Source organism: Hoplias malabaricus, chromosome 11, assembly GCF_029633855.1.
Source record: "Hoplias malabaricus isolate fHopMal1 chromosome 11, fHopMal1.hap1, whole genome shotgun sequence".
Taxonomy (NCBI): Eukaryota; Metazoa; Chordata; class Actinopteri; order Characiformes; family Erythrinidae; genus Hoplias; species Hoplias malabaricus.
The window spans coordinates 18,326,056-18,352,226 of record NC_089810.1 but is presented as its reverse complement, the minus strand read 5'-3'; the positions used below and the strand labels follow the sequence as shown (position 1 = coordinate 18,352,226).

General features: G+C 38.6%; 1 protein-coding gene across 5 annotated transcripts in view; it reads left to right on the top strand.

The window, feature by feature from the left end:
* sema3d (sema domain, immunoglobulin domain (Ig), short basic domain, secreted, (semaphorin) 3D) overlaps positions 1-13,269 on the top strand; it is a 52,468-nt gene extending 39,199 nt beyond the window's left edge. For 4 of the 5 annotated variants that reach the window (XM_066684676.1, XM_066684678.1, XM_066684673.1 and 1 more), the window contains 8 exons: positions 46-190; positions 560-782; positions 1,041-1,129; positions 1,230-1,271; positions 1,899-2,056; positions 4,181-4,245; positions 4,459-4,595; positions 11,495-13,269. In XM_066684676.1, the coding sequence (XP_066540773.1) occupies positions 46-190; positions 560-782; positions 1,041-1,129; positions 1,230-1,271; positions 1,899-2,056; positions 4,181-4,245; positions 4,459-4,595; positions 11,495-11,896 (1,261 nt within the window). In that variant the 3' untranslated portion in view covers positions 11,897-13,269. The remainder of the gene's footprint in view (positions 1-45; positions 191-559; positions 783-1,040; positions 1,130-1,229; positions 1,272-1,898; positions 2,057-4,180; positions 4,246-4,458; positions 4,596-11,494) is intronic. The other variant, XM_066684674.1, reaches the window with a different exon arrangement.
* Positions 13,270-26,171: the final 12,902 nt, after the last annotated feature.

The window sequence follows — 26,171 nt, the reverse complement described above, 5'->3', positions numbered from 1 at the left end:
GTGTGTTGTGCTATATTTATTGTTTCTCATTTTGTGTGCTGTCAGCTCGATATTTAAGGGTTCAGCTGTCTGTGTGTACAACATGGAGGATATCCGTGCTGTCTTTAATGGGCCGTATGCTCATAAGGAGGGACCAGACCATCGCTGGGTGGAATATGAGGGAAAAATCCCTTACCCAAGACCAGGCACGGTTAGGACCATTCCCTGCTTTAATCTTTCTCGTTTTTACATTCTGTTTTCTTTATAATTTTGTAACTCTCCCTTTCTATTAAACTTAAAATTAAAATTGTCTGTCATTGCATATTTCGCCACTAGAGGGAGCGATAACCTTACTTATATTACTTATTGGTTCCCAACTCTTGTCCTTGAGTACATATGTCCTACAGTATACAGGATGGGGGTAATGCAGGATTAGAGTTGAAAACCTGCAATCTAAACAAAAGTACTACATTTTTTTACGCATACGCTTTCTGCATCTTTCACTTCATGTGTCTGTATTCTGCTAACTAGCACATAAACTACATTTTTGTAAACTCTTTTATTTGCATTTTCTCTACAGTGTCCAAGTCGCACTTATGACCCACGTATAAAGACTACTAAAGACTTCCCAGATGATGTAATCAGCTTTATCCGTGTGCACCCACTCATGTACCATACCGTGTACCCCATAACGGGCCGGCCTATCTTCACACGAGTTAACACCGAGTACCGTCTCACTCAAATCATAGTGGACCGGGTTTCTGCTGAGGATGGCCAGTATGCAGTCATGTTTTTGGGCACAGGTAAAATACAGTTAAAGAATAAAAGCATTAATTTTTCTTGTACAGATGGTCCCTAAGGCCAGTACACAGTTGGTACTGTGAGAAATATTCTCACGTTAATATTAAATGTACCAACTATACAGCATTAAGAATTTGGTCTGGTTTAATAAAATAAGAATGTTTTCTGAAGCCTACAGCAGGTGGCAGTGCAGTGTTGTTTTCTGAGAGAAGGGACATTAGTGTTCTGCTTGTGTTCATGTGTGTTATTTTGTTTTATAGATGTTGGTTCAGTTTTGAAGGTGGTTAGCATTACCCAAGAAAATTGGCCCACAGAAGAGATTGTGCTAGAAGAATTACAGGTTTTCAAGGTAAAATCTAAATCAATAATTAATTATAAATATGTAAAATATAAAAAGGCACATGGCTGTGTTTGTCTTATTTATCATTAATATATGTTTCTCATTTCAGAATCCCTCACCAATCCTCAATATGGAAATCTCATCTAAGCAGGTATGAGGACTGAAAGATGCTACACAAACTGCCATCACATTCTTTGTTTTTCTTTTCACATGTGGTTTGTTGTTGGGGCCATTTGTTGTGTGAGACCTTGGCCTATTTCCAATTGTTTTTCTTCTCAGTCGTACCCTCTGTGCCACAGCCGCATCACCCCTCTCTGTCTCATACATACACACTTACACGCATTTACCATACTTCTGTTTGTCTCATTATCTACTGAACTCTGGCTGGGTCAGGCCAGGGACCATTCTTTCACTTTCTCCTAACCATCTCTCTGAAAATCAGTTTCTCTCCTTACTAAGAAAAGAAGTTGGGGTCACACAAACCTGGCCTTTCCAAATTTCTGCCCTGACCTTTTTCTGGCATTAATATTTCACTCTCTGCTTACTGATTTCCTTGAGTCGGAAGCATTTTGAATCACTGTACTTTCGACAAACCTGTATATGTATATATTATACCAGCACTGTTTATTAGTAAACAGACATAGCATAAATAAATCACTAACACTGGTGGCTCTTGCAGAAAGGTTTTAAAAAGCACCTCTGAGAGAGTAAGCAGTTTTCCCGTCCATGCTGCTGCTTTTGTTCTTTTTGTGAGTGTGTGCTGTACTTGTGATTTCAGCAGCAGCTGTTTGTCGGAGGAGAGGATGGCCTGGTGCTGGTGGCCTTGCACAGGTGCCACATTTACGGGCAGGGCTGTGCTGAATGTTGCCTGGCCAGAGACCCTTACTGTGCCTGGGATGGCTCACACTGCTCCAGATACATACCAGCATCCAAGAGGTAAACCTACACAAACACATCTTTATCGGGAAGTGTTGGGGAAGTGACATCACTAGTGCGCACACACTTCTGAGGCCTGTTTCTTTCATGAAAATATGACAAATAGAAATGTATCACATACACAAACTTTCAGTTATTAATTTGATTTATTATTCATAATAATGGTAATATATCATACGTAGCAAAACGATATAATTTTTAAAAATAGGCTGTTGTTGTGAATTAACATAATTGTAAAATATTTCTATGATCAGCACAAATACTCACTTCTGCTTACAACCTCATTGACTGTGGCTTGATGCCTCAGATGTTAGAATCCGAAATGTAAAGCTCATTAATAAGTGAGAATATAATAATACTTACATACGTATGACAGATAAACATGCCAGAGTTCAGAGCAATAACTGTGTCTGAGCAGTGTAGAAAAGTATGATGAGACGGGTGTATGTGGAAAGTTTAATGAAGGAGAGTGCAAGTGGACGCTGCTGTGCCCTCACTCTGACCTACTTCTCCAGGGTGAGCTTTTTTTCCTGGAGATCAGCACAAGAAAAAAATTATAAATATTTGATTTTCCTCTGTGCCTCTGATGCCACAGGGTGTTGTGGGAGTGGACTAGACAGGCAAATTGATTAGAGGAGCTTTGTTGTTGAGATGATATATGTGAGCTGCCAAAGAAGTTTTCTTGCCCTTTTCTCTCCTGCCCTGGCTTTTGGGTTTACTGCTGACACAAGCAGGTCAGGTCATTCCTAGCAGATGGAGAGAGAGAGAGAGAGAGAGAGAGAGAGAGAGAGAGAGAGAGAGAGAGAGAGAGAGACAGAGAGAGAGACTTTTTCTTTTTGTTTCACCTGCAGACTGTCATATAGCCCTACGGTTTGTCATGATGCTGCATATACGCATGTGGTAAACATTTGTTGACACACTTACAGTTCATTGAAACAATGCTTCCTGTAATTGATGAAATTCAAACAGGTTTTAGTGTATTATCGAGTAAAGTCCTCTAGTAAAAGATGTTTATATTTTGTAAATATATTATCATGTGCACCACATTGAACCTGGACCAAAGAAAGCAAATGAGAGAGTTCAAAGGTCAGGGACAGGATTATACCTGTTACAGGTAAAGTCTATTAGACCCTCTTCAAGCAGTTTCATGTTCATGTGATCACTGCTGCAAATATTATTAAGAAATATAAGGTCCATTGGACTGTAGCCAACCTCCCTGGATGAGGCCACAAGAGGAACGTTGACCCCAGACTGAATAGATTGCTAGTGCGAATGGAAGACAGGGAGCTAAGGAGAAGTTTCAAAGAGATTCAGACTGAACCCCAAGGTTACGTTACATCAATGTCTGATCACAACATTCAACATTTTTAGCACCTTTGGACACCATGGAAGAAGACTCAGAAGGACTCAAAGAAAGAAAAATATAAAAGAAAAGAAAAAAAAGAAAAATATAAAAATATTGGATTAAATAAAATGCTAATTTTCATCCCACACTGCTTTTGGAAGAATTTCCTCTGAACAGATGTGACAAAATTAGGGATTTTTGTATTTCATGTCAGCTTTCTTCTTTTAAAGATAAGAACATGTGAAACATGGAGGAGGCTTGGTTATGTTTTGTGGTTGTCATGGTGTACTGTGAATATTTGCAGGTATACAATGGAATCTCAAGGCTATCAAGGCATTCAAGTCTAAATATACTTCCCACTGTCAGAAAACTGTCTCATTTGCAGGGCAAGTGTCCCCCTAAAGAAAAATGATCCAAAACACACAGCACCCAAGGATGGCTATGAACGATTCTGGAATGGCTTTCTTACTATTGAAACCTACTGTGATAACTGGAGCAATTTACTTAGGAAAATTGGGACAAACTACTTTTTGACAGTTGGAGATACCTCATTTTTGTGCCTTGTGCCCAGTGATCCAGGTTGGCTCTGGGCCCACTGCGACCCTGAAAAGGATAAAGTGGTTACAGGCAATGAATGAATAAATGATTGTCTCATATTTGTCCATGTTTATTTAAATATTTTGTTGATTCAAAGATCAAAAGCAAAGCCTGCAAATTGTTAAATTCAGAATTAACTTGTAATAAATATTATGTATTTATTTGTGTGTTTTCCTTCACAGGAGGGCTAGGAGGCAGGACATCAAACACGGAGATCCATCCAGCCATTGCTGGGACACAGATGATGGTGAATAATAGTGTGTGTGTGTGTGTGTGTGTGTGTGTGTGTGTGTGTGTGTGTGTAATAGGGGCACACTTGATGGAAATCACATCCCCTTACTCATTCAAATATTATGTGTGTACACTGGATTGAAATGGGTGAGAGACATACATGCTTTCACAATTTTTCACCACTCGAGACTAAATGCTTTTTTTTGTCTTCCTATACGTGTGTATGCAGTGTTGGGGAAGAACATAGAAGAGAAGGTGCTGTATGGTGTGGAAAGCAATTCGTCTTTCCTGGAGTGTGTTCCAAAATCACAGCAGGCCCAGATCCGATGGTTTATACAGAGACCAGGAGTGGATCACCGCCAAGAGGTAACCAGCACACAGTCATCCCAAATAACTTGAGTTTTTTTTATACTAGGAAGTTCCCCTTTTTTTTCCCAACTATATATAGTCGTTGTCCAATGAAAAACATGTATTTCCAAAATAGCAACTTTTACAGGAAGAGGAAAAAACCTTTCAATGGAAGGTTATTCCAAGTAATGATGGAGAATTTATATTGGTCCATGCATCTTGAAATTTAGTGAAAGTATATTGTAGCCTAAAAAACATTTCCTTTAGCAAAGGCCTTTATATTCAATAGTAGATAATATTTTTAAAAAAATGATGCCGTTAAATGTGATTTTGAGAAAGCATATCCAGGAATGTATTTGAAACCTTTAATATGCTGTAAGGGCCAAATCGAATGAACTTTTGATAGTTCAGTCTGAAAATGGAGATACAAATCTATCAGTTTAGAGAAGTCAGTGTACTGTGAGAGACATGGTTTTAAGGCTGGTAGTCCTGACAGACACAATGTTGAAAGTCCATTTTGGGGGATGCATTTGAAAATTAAAATGGGGGCAAGATTTGTGTGCTGGACAGCTGAATTCCGGTAACACTTCAAACTCTAATGCTGCAGGGGAGTTGCATAATTCTGGAGATATTGCATAATGGCCCAGGGTGAAAATGTAGGGAAACTGCTGGAATGGACTTTGCCAGAAAACAAGGAGATTTCCATTTACACTTAGATTTATATTTATGAAATATAGCAGGTGCTCTTATCCAAAGCCATTCAGACTGCCCTGGCTAAGGAAACAGAAAGTGCATTTGAAAAGAGAATGACATTAAAAAACACATTAACAAGGCAGCTGCACTGTTGTGTCATAAGCCTGAATCCCCACTAGCATTATGTGTCAGCTTATGAAAGCTTGACAGTGAGCAATTTGAGTTTTTAAAGCAGTGTGATGTAATGAGCAGACAATTCCAAATGGGCAAAAACGTCCCTTGTTTTAATTTTTTTCTTTTCTTTTTGTGATGCCAATTGAAAAACTGTTTAAAAAAAATAAAGGTGACATTTGCCAAACATTGACTGCTGTTCAGAAAAGGAGCAACACCAGGAACCAGTACACCAAAACTTATAACCTAGTTTAAGTTTAGGGAGCACAAAAACTACTTTGAAAGAAAAATATATAACATAAAATGATCAAACTCCTTTAAGGCTGTCCCCCTCCTGCTACATTCAGATGTAATAATATTTAAAGAATGCTGGGCACTCTGGATGGTCATAAAACAGCTAAGTAATATGAGGTTATTTTACAGACCAGCTGCTAATATAGTTCATATTGCAAGATTATAATTGTCTCATAAACAGTCCTGAACAAAATCAAGAGTGGTATGTCACTCTTGGAAACAGGAAACCTCTAGAGTTTAGAATATGAGGTTGATCATACAGTCTGTATTTACTGAATCACAATTATTTACATCTGCTGCCTTGTTCAATATGAAAGACCAATAGAAATTGCCCTGGTCTGTTATTTGTCAGTGTGCTCTCATTATTCAGTAAAGCATTTAGGGATTGGCTACAGGGCTCATTTGCATATTTCAAATTTCTGAATTGTTAAATATAGGCCAATACTAGGTTAGCTATTAAAAACATCTCATATATATCTCAGATGAACATTTAGTAATTTTTAAAACTCTGTTTTAGCTGTGCGAGTGAAATAAACGTCCCTGGCAGCTGAGGTGTGTTTGTGTAGTTTGTGTTAATGCTAAAATGTTTAAGGAGAATTGTCACTATCACTTTGATCCAATGCTTCCAATATTACAATGTCTTTTTGAGATTTAAATTTTTCTGTTAAATATGTTGCATGCTGTTTTGTGTCACTCTTGTCAATTTAAAATATAATTAACAAAAGTGTGGTATTTGACTATTGCAAAGTACTGTAAGAAGACAATGAGCAAACTTCATCAATCTATTCCTACATCTGCTCCCACCTCTCTTCTTTCACTTTTCACACATCTCACTACTCCATCTCTCAACGATCTTGAAACCGTCCTTTTCACTTCTTCCCCCCCACTGGAATTCTGTCCCTGGACCATTTCAAAAAAATGTCACTGCCCTTATCCTCCCACATACAGAGTATGCATGCATGCACACACACACACACACACACACACACACACAAAAAGCTGCTAATAACCCACCATCATAACCCCCATATCCTACCCCTTTCTCTCCTTCTGAAAGTTGCTCACATGGCAGATAGAGGAGTGTATGACCTTGTGTGTGTGTGTGTGTGTGTGTGTGTGTGCGCGCGTGTGTGTGTGTCTGTATGTTTGTGTTATGATGAATGGATATGACTGGCTTAATTCCTCTGAGTGTTATATCAGCAAAATTGCTGTATTGATCCATCACTACTGTAGTTAATCACTGGTGATACACTGTAATAAAAATCCTTGGCCAAAACTGAAACCAAAATTCAGGACAGAGTGGCCTAAAAAGACAAAAATTAAAACATCTAACAATAAAAAAATGCTCTATATATTTTAGTTAAAAATAAAGTTTTTTTTAAAAATATATTTGACATTCATCATAATTTATTTTGTGAAATATATCTATGTAATATTTTACATTAAAAATACCCATCTTATTTGTTATATAATTTTGTTGGGTGGATATTAGTTTATGAATGTATTTTAATATCTAATATGGCATGTATAGCATTTTGCGTTGTAATTTGACCTGTTTGAAATTTATTTAGACTAATGGCAAATGAATGTTGACAGAGACTTGCATTTAGTTTCTGTGATTCTCCTGTTCTCTAAATGTTGAGCTGGATGTGCCCATTCAACTGTTCCCCTTTCTACCTCCTGCGTTTGGGCCTAATTACACTTGCATTGTTTCCCATGTACGTCCATTTAAACTACAGTTTTTTAAATCTTATTTATTGCCAAACAATGAATACAGGGGGCGGCACGGTGGCGCAGCAGGTAGTGTCACACAGCTCCAGGGGCCTGGAGGTTGTGGGTTCGATTCCCGCTCTGGGTGACTGTCTGTGAGGACTTGGTGTGTTCTATCCGTGTCCAAGTGGGTTTTCTCTGGGTTTCCTCCCACAGTCCAAAAACACACGTTGGTAGGTGGATTGGTGACTCCAAAGTGTGCGTAAGTGTGAGTGAATGTGTGTGTGTGTGTGTTGCCCTGTGAAGGACTGGCGCCCCCTCCAGGGTTTATTCCTGCCTTGCGCCCAATGATTCCAGGTAGACTCTGGACCCACCGCGACTCTGAATTGGATAAGCAGTTACAGATAGTGAATGAATACAGGCATTTTTAGACAAATGTTTTGCCCATAAAGCTGGCTCTCATGTTTTATGGTTGTGTCAAACTTGTAGTTGGATTTTGGGTCATTGTGTAGTTTTCTGTTTTAAATACTTAAAATACTTCCTCAATATTGTGCTTAGAAAACTCACATTAGGTGCTTTCATTTGCAGTCAATTGCTTGTAAAGTCTACAACTAGTTATTTTTGGATTATATAATCTTTGAGCTATATTTCAGTGAAATTGATCTGCTTTGATATAATTAAAAAGAACTTTTTGAAACGAGAGAGAGAGAGAGAGAGAGAGAGAGAGAGAGAGAGAGAGAGAGATGCTCTGCCTGACCTTTGTGGGGGCTACATATATGCGCTGCATGATGCTCTCAGAAAGCTGTTTTAAGTCTTGCTGTAAATAAACAGCAGCGCCCTGTTTGAGCTTTAGTTTTATTTAACACTTTTTTCTCCTCCTTTTGTTTCCTTCTTTTTCCTTCATCTATCCATTCCAGATGCTGCATGGCACAGCTGTTCTCTGCACCTGCATCACACACGCAACCACAGATACAAAAAGATACATACACACACGCACATTTAACACCTGCAGCGCACTCTTAAAATATGACCCAACACTTCACCTTGTAAAGAACAATGCTGAGTGATGGGAAAGCAATGCATGCTTTGTGTTTATACAAATGTGGTATGTGTGTGTTGGTGTGAATGTTTTTCTAAAGTAAACCGATACAGATTTGTGCGTGCCATCCCAAAAACTGCAAGTTTTTCTCCTGCAGAGCTGAAACCCTCAGGCTAAACTGATAGAGTGTTGTTATGAGAGAAATACTGGCTGAAGTCTCTCATGAGTTTTGATCAAAGTTCCTCCTTCAGAGGATACAAATGTATGTGTGCCTTGTTTGAATTCAGTCTCCAGTACTGGTGTACCAGTACTCGTGTTGTCTTCATGGTAGAAAATGCTCCTGTATCTATTCAAATGTACAAAACACAGGGCTCACTGTTTTAGCTTTGTGTCACACCTTTGTCACATCTTTCAGAGGAGAAACAGGCACAAAACTATACAGTTCCTCCACCATATTTAAGTTTTTAAGTCAAATTACATTTTTCCACATAGGTTCTCTACAGCTATAGTTCTTTCAACTTATTTACAATGATAACTATGGATGTGAGGCTTTTTGGATACAAAGCTATAGACATTTCCCGTTTATGGCAGTCATGAAACACAAATAATCTAAAATCAGTTGAAACTATACATCTTTTTGAGGTTGGTGAATTAAGTATGTAGTTTGCACAGTTCTAATTATTAGTTATAAGTTTCCAGCACTGATTAGCCACATTAGTTTCACACAGTTTCACTTTAAGCATCTCCTGTTTGCCATTGTTCCCACACTTTAACGACTCTAAGTGATTTCCCAAGAGACTCTGAAACTAGTGAGATTGATACTGACCAGAAGGCCTTGCTCTTTCATTCAGCATCTCCCACAGACCTCAGATGGTCTCTAAAATGGACTTTACTAGTAGAGGACACCCTGACCTGGTTCTGCTCTTACAGTGCAAAGATGAACTCAAGCTTTTGCTGTGATCAGGGAATGATAAAACCTTCAACAGCAGATACAGATCCTGATATATGACTAACACACAGCTTTACCCTATCCTAAGGAAAATTATTACACATATGCACACAAACTCACTCACAAAGACCATGACATCACCATAACAGACACATTTCATCTTGGCATGTGTAAGTGCCTTTGTGTTATAGTCACAGATGTCACAGGTGTGGACAAAGAACAAAGAGCCTGTTTTCTACTTTCTGTTTTTTTCATTTTAGAATATTTGTGTACTTCATTTTTGTATGACCACTAGACAACTTTCATCCCTTTGAAGTAAACAGAGACTTTGCTTTTAAGGCAGATTTATGTTATTGACCTCTTGTCTGACTGTTTGCCCTGTGTTATACCTCTTTCAAAAACGTCAGACTTGGCCTCAACCCTCCTTATATCTGGAGCAGTGGTAAGCAGTTGGAGGATGAATAGGAGGATAAATTTAAACGTGGTAGTTCAAGTGACAACAATGCATTTACAACAGACTGTTATTGACACTTCATTCCAGTGTATGTACTGAAATGGACTGGACTAGTCGGTGGTATGTTTTGATGCTTAAACAATGTTGGCATCTTCTTTTAATTCTTTTCTTTTATTTATTTTTTCCTGTCAAATTTAAGATATTAAGTTTTTTTTATGATGAAGTTAATCATTTAGAATTGATCAAATATTGCATTAACCTAATGGTTTTTCTGTAAGTCTCAGTTTATCCAAATAACAGTTTAAATGCTAATACTCTGTGTGTGAGTGTGTATGCACACTTGTTTAAAAGGGGTTAGGTATGCTTTGAAGCTCCCTTATTTCTGTAGAACACAGCTGTATTGTTTTAGCCCTTGACAACAGCATGACATGAAAGAAGACTTGGCAGGCGAGAGAGAGAGAGAGAGAGAGAGAGAGAAATACAGAGAAAGAGAGAGAGAATTTGTATGCAGATAAAGAATTTGGACTGTGAGGGTGAAAGAGACTGAGGATGAGATTGACTGATAGGTGGATCGACAGGAAAGAGAAAGATATTAGTGTGTGTTGGACACATTTCAGTATTTCATTGGTACACACATCCTCCTCCTTAGATGTCTGGAATGTTTAACCATACATCCTATATCACCTATTTCCTACAGGAAGATACAGGAGGAAACATTTTGGATTGGCTGAATACAAGATCAAAGACCCCGCCTTTTCTTTCACTTCTTTCTCTTTCTCTCTCTCTCTCTCTCTCACACACACACACACACACACACACACACACACTTTCTCTCTCTCTCTGTTTCACCATCATTAGAACAGTTAGTTTAGGTTTTTTTTTCTGATTTGTCTAATATGACTCTAATAACCAATCAAATGCAGTAATGAAAGGTCAGCAGGAAGCTGGGCCTAAAGGTGAAGGAGTGACCTTTGACTTGTGTTAGCCCTGCTGCAATCTGGTGCCCTCACTGTGGCTCTCGATGAACTGATCAGGATGATTAATGGGCAGGAGCTCTACAGGTGACATGTGAATTCTCCATTTAGAGTTGGAGGTGACGCCTAATTATGGATTGCACTTAACAGAACAGTGCCTTTTCCCAGGGTTAATTAGCACGCTTCACTAAAACACTCACATCAAAGCTAGCTTGTGTGTATGTGGCATTTAATATAGGATGTGATGTTTAAATTTTTGGTTTTGTTCATGTGTGGAAGAACTAGTGTTTTGCTATAGTTTGTATTGAATAAATCAATGGTGTCTTTCCAAAATTGCAGTAAATTAGTCAGTTAATTACTGTGTTAAAATGTGTTTACACAGCACTGGAATGCAGACAATAAGTGCAATAACCAAACCTCCTTATAACGTTTTTTTTGTTTGTTTGAATAGCCTATGAATTGTATTTTGGCTAAACATGTACTAAATAATGTATACATTCTCTACATTGATATGATGCATGCTCATGCCATTTATTAAGAGTCAATGATGACATGCCAAGACTTATGACTTATTAATAACGCTAAATGATATATAAAAATATGTAAGCGTGCACGTATGGGTTTGTGTTCCAGATAAAGCCAGATGAGCGCGTGTTGGTGACAGAGAGAGGGTTATTGATTCGCTGGCTGTTACGAAATGATGCTGGTTCATATTTTTGCACTGCCCAGGAGCACAGCTTCACCCGTACTCTCCTTAACCTCTCTCTGAAAGTGCTGGAGCGTGGGCAGCTCCACGGACAGCAGTTGGCCTCACGGGGACCCCTTGAGGACCACACCACTTTGGCCGCCATGGCGACAGAATCTCGTCAGCGCTATAAGGACTACCTACGTGTATTGAGCGCTCCATCTCTGGACGAGTACTGCGAGACGATGTGGCACAAAGAGAAGAAACAGCGGCAGAAAGGCAAGTGGAAACATGTCCAAGAGCTGCGCAAGAGCAGGAACAGACGTCACCACAAGGGGGCGCCCATCTGAGAGGAGGCAAAGTTGAAGAAGGGATTTGTGAAGATGCCCATGTATGGAACTGATTGGGGGCTCACTGTCAAACCGATTACATTCCGTAAAAGAACATTATTTTCAGTATACGAAGAAGCAATACAAATCTCCGTAAGGAAAGGAGGGGCAATTTTCGTTTCTGGGGGCATTTTTTGCGTGGCGCATTTTGTGGTTTTCCTGCCAAATACATCTGATACAACTCAGTTACTTTTTTTGACAGCTTAAATCCCCTGAATGGAAATGGCTATTTGTCAATCCCATTAAATCAGAAGTTTTCTTTTTCATACATGCTACCTATGTGTAGTTTACGCAGTGTGACAGAGTAACTACTACAGCATTCACTCACGATCCACACATACCACGTTCATCATTTTTCCCAATTGATAGATTATTTATTTTACTCAGTATGCAGTTGCAGTATAGTTGCTTGGGAGATAGGGTGTTTAGCTTGTGTTTTGTGTGATAACAATAATGATTTATAGACTTTGTATCTGTTTTATCTAATTCCATAACTTTTTTACTCTATTTTGCCAAAGACTGTATTCTAATTGATACATCGCTTCACTGCTGGGTCTGAGGCTGTTTTGCTGCATATGTGAGTGTTCTGACCTGTTAAAAATGTGTGCAGAAATGAAAACCAAGACTGCGTCGATCACACCAGGCTGTTATCAGGCCTAACATGCACCTAAAAGAGGATAATCCTATTCACACAGATAAAGTGAGGTCACTAATTCTGTTTTAGAATCATGGCCATAGACAGCTGGATTAGACTTAAGATTTCCTGATGACAGGGCCAATGCATAGATGTTGTGGCTCTGTGGTCCAGTATTCAGTGTATTAATAGGCGTTTTTAATTGAGGAAATGAACAGACTGCGCTGGATGTGGTGCTCTAAAGCTGGAATTGGACACCCCTGCCTCAGGATGGCTGCTCAAAGCCTTACTGATAACCCACATCTCTATTCAATGAACTTTCAGCAAGATTTGCTGAATTGCTGAACAGGTCTAAATGGATTCAAAAACATAATATAGTTATAATTAACTAAATTCACTAGAAAGTGGCTGCAGATAATCAGAATTAATATTGGATATGAAAGTATTCTAATTAAAAATATCCAATATGCCTGTTCACAGTGCTTTAATCATAACAAGTAATGAAAATGCATTCATGTTGAATGACTGTAAATATATATTTTGTACAGGAGATTGTGCATGCTGACATGAATCTTTTAAACCTTTTTGAGGAATATGACGATAACCATGCATTTATGTTAGGTAGAAAAATATAATATTTTTGTATATTGCCATTGTGTTTTTTATTTAGTTTGTTTATGATATATGAACTTATTTAAGGTCACGACAGAGTTGAAATAAACTCTTTTATCTAAAGTTCTGTGTTCAGGTATTTGTACAACATGACCCTAAAAGAGATAAATATTGCATTTGTTTTCTAATGGGACTTAGATCTTTCCATTTCAATACTGGTTTTAACATGTCTTTGTCCGCCTGGACTCACCGTTTTCCCCTCAGGGCAATGTCCAATAGCATTTAACATCCTGTCCATTACTTCATTAACTCCAGTGAGGTTTGTTAGAAGAACTCTTGCAGGGATTAGGGATCAAACGAAGACAAGTGTCAACTTCAGCAGCAGAATCATTGTGACCTTTTGCACTTCCCTTTTAAACACTGCACCTGCATCACCACCATCCCCCGAAAGAAGTTGAAAAAAATTATATACGACAGCACTGAGATGTTTTAAAGTATAGTATTTTAGAACTTTAGCATTTAATTAGCTATTTTCAGATTAGGTCTAAGACAGTTAACCACGTTATCTTTAATATAAGACTGCTCTTACAACTTTATTACTAATGGCAACTTCAAATTTAATGCTAAACATACAATCTCAATGTTTTAAAGGGGACACATTGTGGCGAGGGGATTAAATATATTAGTATATAAATTAGGGGATCTGGACTACCTACCAACAAACATACTGAAATAAAACAGCACAAAGCACAGTCAGCTTTTTGTGATTATTTGAGTCTGAATATGGGATAAAGTGAGTCTTTTGTGATATTGTTCTACATCTTGCAAAGATAGCAGGCACTTCAAAGTTATTCTGAGTATCTCCTGTCACTGCACTGGACTCATCAGAGTCTCTCCCATCACAGTGCTGAACTCTCATTTATGTGAAAGTGAAAAGCAAATGTTAAAACGATGAAAAACACAAGCACAAAGAAATATGTGAATGGAACAAATACTGTGAAAATGAAAATTGAGAAAAAAAGAACAAAGCCAAATGACCAATGACTCCTTGTGCCTCACTACTGCGTGCCTTGTATTTGAAGTAAACTCATTCTCAACAGGCGATAAACATGGCTGATTATGTAAAATTAAAATTGTCTTCTCTCCCATCCCCAAAAGTTTCTTCTCCCCCATCCCATGACTGCAATTATAAACTGAAATCCTGGTCTGCGGGCCTCCTGGTTGTTTTGAGAAATGGCTCTATTGACAGTCAGTCTGGGAAGTTGGAAGAGAGGTCAAACAGCCTGAGATAAGATTAGAGGGAGGGTGAACTCCTCAGCCTTTGCTGCTATCCATCAGTCCACAGACACTGCCCTCACATCACCCTTCAGCCAGGAGCAATGAGTAAACTGCTTGTGAGTGTGTTTTTTCAAGGTCAAGGCTGGGTTTAGGTCTTTGGTCTTCTCCTCTCTCATCCAGTCAAGCTTCTGGTGCCTTAAGGTTCAGCTTTTTATTTTATTTATTTATTTATTTATTTATTGGAGTTACTTTAAGTGCACATTATACTGGAGTTACTTTCAGTGCACATTATATATGACTTGTTTTTAAACTATATGTGCTCTCTTATTCTAGTGGATTACTGTATTGATATATTGATATAATTACTTTCTGTTTATATATATATATATATATATATTACTTTTACCTCTGTAAGAGAACCAAAGAACGGTCAGTTCTTGAAGTTGATGTCTTGGATGTAAAGCAAAAGGTCAAGAAAAAGGATCTCAGCAACTTTGACAAGGTCCAGGTGATCTGAGTATGTTAGCCATCAGAGACCATGCCTTAGGTTAAGTCATTTGGTTTAACAGCTAGATCTAGTCAGATAATCTTGGCTCAGCTGTGAGGCTGCAGCTGGACACTGCTGCAGATAAAACATCTACAGGATTCTTCCATGCAATAGCATTTGCATATTTATTGAGTTATTCATTTTAAAGCTGCAACACAAAATTAATAAATACATTAATGTGCTACAAGTTTAACGTCTGATTTTTAAATTTTTTTTTTTTTAAATCTGACTGTACACTCTAAAATTTTCTATGAAATCACATATATGTATTTATTAAACTAGGTTTAAAGATAAATTGATAAGCAAACCTACTTACAGAATAAAAATTGCACTGTCAGAGAACTGTACTCTGGTGGTACCCTCAAGGGTTCATCTTCGATACCTTTAATTAGGGAACAGATTTGTAGCTTATATTATTATAACTGTAGATTTTATAGTTTATTTCATATGCCCCATTTTATCTCCTGGACTTACATTGTTATTTTATCTTACACAGTTTTACAATTACAGTTTACAATAATTACATTTCCTTCTGGAGAGGAGAAATGTAATGTACCTTTAGGGAACACAACTGGACCACTGTTGTCCCTTAAAAGGTAGGCTATATTTACACTGTTTGTATATTTAGTACCAATAATGTATCCCTAGCACCTATTTTTTGCCTGGCCGCTTACTGTGGCAGCCCTGACTGACTGAGTGACTGACTGACACCTTATGTTGAAACGCGCATACGCATGTAGGAACTGTTATATCAGCCATATCACAGAGAGAACTTACACCACCACAGCGTCTGTTATTAGTTTAGCAATATTTCACATTACAGTTCATGAACTAAATTTGGAACCGTTTGGCGGTGACCAGAAGTCCTGTTTTCCCTGGACAAGTACTCTTTTGGGGACCTAAAACTAGTGTTTAAGGGGTCAGAGAGTTGAGAGCTGAATTGGGACACACTCGCACCGCTTCAGCGCTGAAGGTCCACCATCCACCACGGTGCAGCTCAGTGTTATACTGGAGCCTCAAACAGAAATGTGTTGAATGTTGTTGAGGTAATATTTATCATAGTGTCTTCTTTATGTTTGGAGAATGTTTCTGTGACTTCTGTTTTTACTATATATTTAAGAAAAGATCCGGTTTCTCTTGATTTTAGGTGGAATAGAATGCAGTCAGTTTGCAGCATAGCTGCCCAGTATTACAGCTACCTCGAAAATAAAATTAGTGTTTTATTCGAAATTTCTGTTTCATTTTAAAATGTAAAGACTAGTCCTACATGCCACACCATGTAATTCACGGAGCAAAAAAGTAACATTTTCAGCCTCGTAAGGTCTCCGTGGTTGAACACATCGTTTGACTTAGAACCAGAATTCTGAAACATTTAATTGGGAAGAGATTTTGTCTGCTAAAATCAAACTTAAACCAATTCATCATGTATGTAGTAACTTTATGTTATTGGTCTTTTTAGCTATGAAAAAATAACCATAAACCAAAATACACCATTTGACTACATAAGTTTACATTTATATTTAAAATATTATAATTTATAATTGCCTATCTTTCTATCTATTTATCTATTTATGTAAAATACACTCACACACACACACACACACAAACTCAGAGAGATTGATTTTGTGTTGTATTTATTCACAATGAGAATATGCGGCATGTCAGAATTTCAGATGCATTTTCTAGAATTTGGGTTAACTTCCACTGGTCATTATGGCAAAGAATTCAGTAGAGTTGGATTTAAAAATTGGAACAATGAAAAGGCATAATTTTGTGCCTGGAGCCTCAAAACAATAGACTCATGTTACATTTTCATAACTGATGTTTTGGCATAGATAAGTGAAAGCGATCCTGTGATAATGCTGTGGCCTAACATCCAGCTGTTGTCACAGCAAGGGAATTTTACTAAACACTGCAGAGATGAATTTTTTTCGACATTTCCTGGGAGAGACTGGCATGAACAAGTGCAATTTATTTATGTATTTTATTTCATTTATGTTCCTTTTTAAAGGTTTACAGTCTCTCTCAATAGGCATAAATCTCCAACTCTGGACAACAGGACGTCTCTGGGAGAGGCCATGAGGAGATGTGAAGACCACATGGGACTTCTAGAGGAAATACCTGGTTTTTGACTGATGGGAAATCTCATCTTTCAATGCTGGTAGTCTTCTGTGGAACTACTTCCTCTTCCTGTACCACCTACAGTGGTCAAAGCAAGAAGAGCAGGGGTTATTCATGGGGTTCTCATCATGTTATACTCCAGTGTGCGTAAGTTAAAACTCTATAGTCTGCCCTAACAAATAGTGAATCAGTGTGTTGTAGCTAAATGTGCAGGCAGATTATAGCAGGATTGATTAAGCTCAGTTGGGTGCAGTCTGGAGAACTCAGTGTCTTTGCTAATGGGGTCTGTTTGGGCAGTTAGTCAAATGACCTGGCCTGTAGGGTCAGCTGGCTCTGTCATGTGATAGTGAGGTGAATTCCTGCAGCCCGGTTATTGGAGCTGGCCCAAGAAAGCTATTTAGAGAACACTTGTTGTACACTTGTTTGTATTTCTGAATATTTAAAAAACTTCTTAAGACAATAATATTATTGTTCTATAAGTAAGCCCCTTGTTTGTAACTGCAGGCACACAGTGTGTTCACAATATTCAAGCTGAAGCCTAGGGCCATTATTGTAACTATGTTGTTTTTATACAGCATTTATGCCACTGTTTAATAAGGGTATATTTATACTATTTTTACGTTTGGTGAAGTACTTTTTTTTCAGAGAGCATTTGTGTAATCGTCTGGTTGGGAATCTGATTTAGCAAGACATGTGACTGAGGCATTTTTGATTACACCTAGCAAGTACAATATCCTTACAATATTATGAAGCCATTTCTGTTAATGTGTCTTGGCCTACTAATGCAACACTTTGTGCCAGTTTGTTCTCTGTAGGTGGCAGGAGTAAAAAGTCCTCCTGCAGTGGTGGTACAAGTGAGTGTACAACAGAAGGCTGTTTCTGAGTGAATGGTCAGTGAATAAGAGTTGGTGTCTAGTTTGATTCACTGCTGTGGCAAACTTGCTGCAGTGAACTCATGCATTCTTTACAGGTTGTGGTATGGCTTATGTCAGTTCCCACAGAAACTGGTGGCATCTGACTCTCGTAGATAATTACGCAGCTGTCCACCTTGTGAAGTCGATTTGCTTTTGAACTGCTGTGCAGAACATTTTACTCAGCTCAATTAAATGTTTTCAAAAGGTTAGAAATGATGTATGAAATATTTAGTCTTTCCTAAACTGCAAATAATTATCTTTCTCTCACACTCTCTTGCTCGTTCTTTCTCTCCCTCCCCCTCTCCTCCCTTTTCTTTCTGGAAGCAAAGCTACTAAATATTTCAGGCTTTGAGTTTGAGAACTTCTCAAGAGTGCATTGTTTATTTATTGTTCAGAACAAATTGCTACCAACTGTCAGAAGGAAATAGGTGGAGAAATAATTAAGGAACATATTCAGCACCCTTTCATAAAATCAAGGCAACCAAGAGCTGGAGTCTGAGTTAAGAATCCAAAAATATATAGGCCATAAAGCCAAATATTATTTATTATGTAATGGAATGAATCCCTTGTCCAACATTCATGCTCCCTTAGTTAGTTTTTTATTCATAAGGCAGAAAAGAATACTCAGAAGACAAAAGAACAAAACTTTCTAAAATTCTTTGGCCTGTTTCACATACTCCACTGGTTTTCAGAGGAGTAGAAAAAATGTTTTTTAACTAGACATTTCTGTGAGGAAGAGCTTTATTAGCTCACACTTGGCATTAGGGCTGTGCCATATTGTATCGTTAGTGATATTCAGACTTGTTTATGTAAAGACGTCATGCAGTTGCCCATAATATGACATACGTTATTTACATGAGTCATTTAGCCACAGTGAAGTACGGTGGAAAGGGGCTCTGAGATGGAGGAATTTGCTCCAAAATGTGGAGTGGCTTGTGGAGGTGGTTTGGTTATAAAATATCAGATGTACAGTAAACCACAGTGTTATATTAAAAGCTTTTAATATTATTAATATATATTCATTCATTCACTCATTATCTGTAACCGCTTATCCAATTCAGGGTCGCGGTGGGTCCAGAGCCTACCTGGAATCATTGGGCGCAAGGCAGGAATACACCCTGGAGGGGGCGCCAGTCCTTCACAGGGCAACACACACAAACACACACACACATTCACTCACACCTATGGACACTTTGGAGTCACCAATCCACCTACCAACGTGTGTTTTTGGACTGGGGGAGGAAACCGGAGCACCCGGAGGAAACCCACGCGGACACGGGGAGAACACACCAACTCCTCACAGACAGTCACCCGGAGCGGGAATCGAACCCACAACCTCCAGGCCCCTGGAGCTGTGTGACTGCGACACTGCCTACTGCGCCACCGTGCCGCCCATTAATATATATTAAATATATTTAATTAAATATAACATTGATTTTGTTACAATACTCTGTTTTTAACACAATGACTTTTTAGTGTTTTGTCATATTGCTATCGATATCACTAGCCAAAATACCCTGAAATATTGTGATATTATTTTAGGGCCATATTGCCCACCCCTACTCGGCACTGGACAATTGGACATATTAACATTATGCCCATGTTGCTTCAGAGCATCTTGTTTCAATTACTACATTTATGCAAACAGTTTACACCCACTGAGCCTTATTCATACTGAGAAGTTTAAATATTTAATAATAATATGTTTATGCACAGTTTCACTGTCACACAGCTCCGGGATCCTGGGGCTGGGGCTGGGGTTGTGGTTTGAGTCCTGCTCCAGGTGACTGTGAGGAGATTTCCTCCCACGGTCCAAAAACACATGCTGGTGACTCACAAAGTGTCACCTAGGTGTGAGTGTGTGAGTGAATGTGTGATTGTGTGTCACCCTGCGAAGGACAGGTGCCCCCTCCAGGGTGTGTTCTAGCCTTGCGCCAAGTGATTCCGGGTAGGCTCCAGACCCTGAAATGTATAAGTGGTTACAGACAATGAATAAATAAATGAATGAATGAATATTTTTATTTAAGTTACTAAAAATCTGAGGTGTACAACTGTGCACAGCGACAGAGCACGGGTGCCAGTGCATGAAATATAGGCACTGCGTATATACATTGCCTCATTTTTTACCTCATTTTAGCAAGCGCATACTCCATTTGCAGTGTGTCAAGTATAAACATAGTTTTAAATTCCTGGGATTATGTTTGGATGATTCAGGGTTTAGAAACTGCCTGTAATGTTTCATGTTTCAAGAGCCAAGCACCTGTAAAGGTACAAGAACAGCATGGGATCTGTTGGACTTTCTCATCAAAGTGGGCTCCAAACTGTTGCACAGATACAAAATATATTAAAAAAACAACCCTTATCCAGTTCAGGGTCGCGGTGGGTCCAGAGACAACCTGGAATCATTGGGCGCAAGGCGGGAATACACCCTGTAGGGGACGCCAGACCTTCATACGGCAACACACACTCACACATTTACTCACACACTCACACTTGAGTTGCCAATCCACCTACCAGCGTGTGTTTTTAGACAGTGGAAGAAACCGGAGCAGCTGGAGGAAACCCACGCCTCGAATCGAACCCACAATCTCCAGGACCCTGGAGCTGTGTGACTGCGGCACTACCTGCTGCACCACGGTGCCGCCCCGTGTTTGTGCGTTAGGATTTCTAAATGATGCCTACGTTTTGTAGGATCTCTAAATAAAATCAAATTCATTGCATTCTTCGAGATGAACATTTGAGAAAATCTTGTTGGTGAAGTTTCTTATACCCATAACCAGTGCTGCTCTCTCACGTAACATTATAACTTATATGCATTATATCTGTGTAGCTGTGTATCACTATAGCTGTGTGTTTTAGTTTTATAATAGGCTGAAATGAATGTGATGCTGCGTTGATTCATACAACCACGGCTGCATAATCAGCACTTCTCCCTAAGGGAGATCGGTCATGTCACAGCCACAAGTGCTGTCTTTAAAAGACAATGTTGCTAAAATATTAAATCAATAAACTGAATGAATCCATTAGGCTTGTGCAAGATCACAATCATCCGTCATAGGAATTGGCAGATTTTCTTCCAAACATTTGCTTGGATGTTTTAATGAACACTTTACCTATAGACTTTTGTTTTTCTCTCCAAGCAGCTGAATTATGTGTAAATGTAATAAAACCCTACATTCATACTTCAGTTGCTTGGAGAGAAATTAAAATGAATTACTGAAATCCCACTGGTTAGTGCTGTGTATCAAGGTTAAATGAAGATTGATAAAAATACGTTTTCTAAACACGTGCCTCATAAAAATACAGGATTGAAATATCAAGGCGGTGCTCATGAAGTTTGGCACAGTTTTATAGGGCAATTACCTTTCTCCAGATGTGAGCCAGTCTGTGGTGATGAACGAGAGAGAGTCAGAGAAAGAAAGATTCAGTTCTGAGAGGGACCTTCCACCGAGCCAGTGACAGAGTGCAACACTGACAGTGTCCTGAGGGCAGTGGACTAAAGGAATGTGTAAAAGAAGAAGAAACAGTTGTTCACTGTGAATGCGTAATGACTACTTGTGAATCTCACCACCTGATTTATATCCCCTGTTTCTCCACCTCACTTCCACAACATGCTCCCACCACACACACACACACACACAGACACACACACACTCACTGAGTGATGGCTTCATTCACAGGAAGCTCATGAGTGTATGTGCAATTTTTTTGTCTCTCTTCCCACTGTCATTATAAGCCACAGTTGGTTTGACAAATGAAACATTTCTTATCTAGAAACACAAGAAAAACAAAACTCCTCCCATCCTGTTGTTCATTCTTTTGAAGCCTGAATGAGAAATAAAAATGTTAATCAAAGGGCAGCCAATGCAAGCATGTCAAAGCATAACCCACCATCATCCCCAGAGGAAGAAATTATTTTTTAAGCAAGTTGTGCAGAAGATGTACACCTTTTCATATCTATTACACTTATTGTTTTTTTGTTTTTTTCCTCCCCTTATTTGGAGGCATTTTGTCTAGTATTTAGAATGAACCTAAAGGCACAAACCTTATATGATGGAAGAATTATTAGACTGAAAAGGTATAAATGGCATTGTAAGATCCTGATTAAGTGAGACGTTTCAGGTTGAAATGCACTCTGCAGTCTCTCAGGGGGTTTGTGGTAGAGTATAGTGTTTCAGCTTTCTGACCGGTTCATCTGTGATGAGTTCTGCTGAAGTCTTGATCATGCATGGAGACTAAATGGCTGCTGATCTGGGGTCATTAGGGCTTCAGCTAAGGGCACATGTGCCATGGACATCAAAGCTTTAGCAGAAAGCCTTTTTTGCTTCAATCTCCCATTTCTGACCAAGCTTACACCTTTAACCCTAGGCTTATTATTCAGTGACTGCTATGAATTATTCAGTAACTACCATAAAACTACTATATTATTTGTGAATTACTAATGAACCAAAGGTTGAACCCACAGGTCTTGCTACAGCAAGGGTCACATAATACTGAATGAATTGTGATAATCAGTTTTAAAGGGTAACCCATTGTAATTTTTCATCAGACCACACTTACATGTAACCTAGACCTCCTAATTCGTGCACTTCTTACTTCTAAATGTGTTTCTGTCACTGAACGTCCATCTCAGACCAACTGTTTGGCCTTCAACCCCTCTTCCTTGGGTAACAGGATTTGGCATGACATGTCAGACTCATCAGCTCAATCTGGTTACGGCTCACTCAACACACATCACTTGGATCAACTAGCTCAATCTTGACTGCCCCATCATCCTAATCTAACTTCATAATCATCAGCCACTCAATCATATAGACATTCAGATCACACAACACAATCCTGGCTGACAGAGTAAAGTACAATACTTTCAGTATATTCAGTATTTGATGAAATACGAAAATATTTGGGCACCCTTAGCAAAATTACTCATTATCTTTTGAACGTCACATAGGCAGTTCAAATCCTGCATATACTCTCTGGTAAATAATGATTGTCATCACTGAGGAAAGTGTTGCACATTTAAATGAATTACACACATCTGTCCCAAAATAAAAGGTCTTGATCTCTGCTGACTTTCAATCTGTATCCATTAAAAAGCTATTAAAATCTTTAAGCTGTTCAAACACTTGCAAGTCAAGTGTGTCTAAAGGCCTGACTGGGCTCAGGTTTGTCTCAGAGCAATGGGGTTATTGTGTTTGCATGGTACATTACCAAAGGTCTGGCTGAGGTACACACACTATTCTGACTGCAGCTGACCCTGTGATAGCAGTGCCTTTTATGGCACTGAATACATAAGGTAAACCCGGGAGGGTTGCCTTTTAAGAAATGTTCAGAAAAGACTTGAATAAATGTAACTTTTATGCATTTTTCCTTGTCATCTTTTGAATGTAAACCTCAATTCAGCTCTGGGTAATGATCAAAAGAATGACATTGCGGATGCAAGCAAAATGAGCTTTCTCCGACAGGTTACTGGTGGGCATACTCTCCGTGATCTGTTGAGGAGCTCGGAGTACAGTCGCTGCTCCTGTTTTGAGAGGAGTCCATTGAGGTGGTTCGGACATCTGATGAGGTTCCCCCAGGAGGTGGAAGTTGCGGGGGGCATACAGGTGCCTGGACTTCTTCACTTGCCCTGTTTCAGCCATGACCCTGAAATGGATTACGCAGAAAAGATGATGGTGGTGATGATGCTGTTCAATAAACATTAACTCAAATTCTTTCTCATCGTTGGAGCTAAGACTAATGTGTAATGGGATGGCAGTTGTGGTTTTGATTTTGTGTTGTACTTGTGTAGTGTCGTCTGTTGGAAACGAGTGTAAATGCTTTCTGTCCTTTTCTACGTAGCAAGAAACATATTGTAATAATACTGTGGTAAACAATGGTACAAAGCAGATTACAAGCAATTAGCTTAAAAAAATCCAGAATACTTTTAATGTGTTTGTTTTCTCATGAGGTTTTCCTACATCAGTAACCTGTAGTATGTTTTAAGAGTTTTATTTATAATCATTAGTAGAACAGTGGTGCACTGACATTGGTCTTGCTTTGGATTACTTTATTCTATCACTACTCCCATAGCAATTAAAATCTTAGAATGGCTTCATGTATTACAGGGAAATACTGCTTAGTATCATAAAGCTCAGTTTAAGAAATCTTACATAAATATATTCTAATTTAACAGGTGTTGTTTTCTCTGCATGCACCTCTTTATGTGTAATGATTTATAAATCAGAACTGTTCTCTATCGCTGTTGGTCTGAGCCTGCTGATAGTCATTCCCAAGCCGTAAGTCATAAGTGAGTGGAACACAGTGAAGGTCTAACTGAGACAAGCTGTAAATTTGTGGTGATGACATTAATGGAGGACAGGTTGGGCAGCAGCTTTGTGGATGTTTTCTAAGTGGACTTAGGAGTTGGTCTATACAGATAGTGTATTACTCTGGGTATCTGGAGTGCCTACTAATACAAAATTCTGAAATGAAACCACCCAGTCAGTTTTTTGTGGTCTGCCATATTCTAAAAACATTGGATAAAACATGCAATTTTGTGCTGCTTCTTATGTAAATGGCTGTCACCTCAGAATTGTCTGAGTCTCTACAGTCACAGCACTGGACCCACATTGATGTTAGATCACAAAAACAAGGTTAAACTGAACATGCTCTGGAAGTGGTCATTCTGAAAAAGTCTGTTTAGACAGGGTAAGATGGTTACTGTTTTGTTTGATCATTGTGTTACTTTCATCAAAGCATGTCACGGATGTTTTATTTAGTCCCAGTAGAACTGTGTTAACTTGTGGAACAGTGTATATAATAAGTCCCCTTTTAAACAACTAAACTAAGCTTTAAGTGAGTTGAGTTTTAACACTGAAGTCTGAGGTAGTTTGACATGTCTTGGTTTTTTACAAATTTCCTCTGCCTAAAAACTAATCCCACAATGCTACACATCTATATATTCAGCACAAACTCAGCAAAAAAATAATGTGAGAGCAATTACAATGTCATTCATCTATTTTTTTTTTTATTAACTGCAAATATTGACTTTCCAAAATGCTATTTTCAAGGGTGCTGATATATTGCAGAAAAAAACATATTAAACATTTATGAAGCTTTCTTTTGAGCGCTTTATAGACATGTGTGTTGGTGGCACAATCGGAATAAAGTTATTAAAGGCATGCAGTAAGAAATAAATATTCTGTAAGTAAATCTCTGACTGAAATATGATGATTATTTTGAAAGATTCAGAATAAGAGCATTTGCCAAATGCCACAAAGTTAAATGACTATGTCAGTCAGGACTTGAAATAGCCTTTCGTTTAACTTTATCAGGACTGGTTCTTCATAACACACCTTAGTTTCATAAATGTTATGTGTCCAAAGCAGCAGATACGTACAGACATGTGGTCATTTGCCTGATGACCTTCCTAGCTCTTTCTCCCTGGTTTTAACCTTTTTTTGTTGCACATCTGTTAGTCCAGGTTTGCATTTGACAGACATTAGACTGTTTATTATAGGAACAGTCTTTGAGTGAGGTGGTGAAGGAAACATGATGCAATATGCTACATGGAAGGTAAAAATGTTACAAATGTTTGAAATAAAACGGCTTATGGCTGCATGTGTTGTGCTAAGCCTCAGTATCAGAGAATTCATCAGTGTGATTTAGTAAGGGCAGCTGCACATGTCAGCACAGTGCTTTCCCATAAATATAGAGCTCTCTCTCTCTCTCTCTCTCTCTCTCTCTCTCTCTCTCTCTCAAGACAAAATGTCTACTATCACTTCTATCAACTGTCACTATTATCACAGACCAAGGAGCAAGTAAACTTTTAGGAATTTCAACCACGCACTGCTACAAAACTTAACAGAAACAACATTATTTCACACATTCTACACTCTGTGTGAGAACCATTGTGTTTCTGTGTGGGGCAGCTAATGAGCAATGAGGGGTTAAAAGGAGAGATGAGAATTTCCGGTTTTAAAAACACATCCTTCCACAGAGATGGCTGAATCAATATAAAATATTACAGCTGCAGATTACTTAATATTTATTGCCATTTAACAGCTTTTATAAACATTGACTTGCACACTTGCCTACAGAGAGTAAATTCCTGTTTTCATATTCCTTTGTAAACCTTACACATTTTCA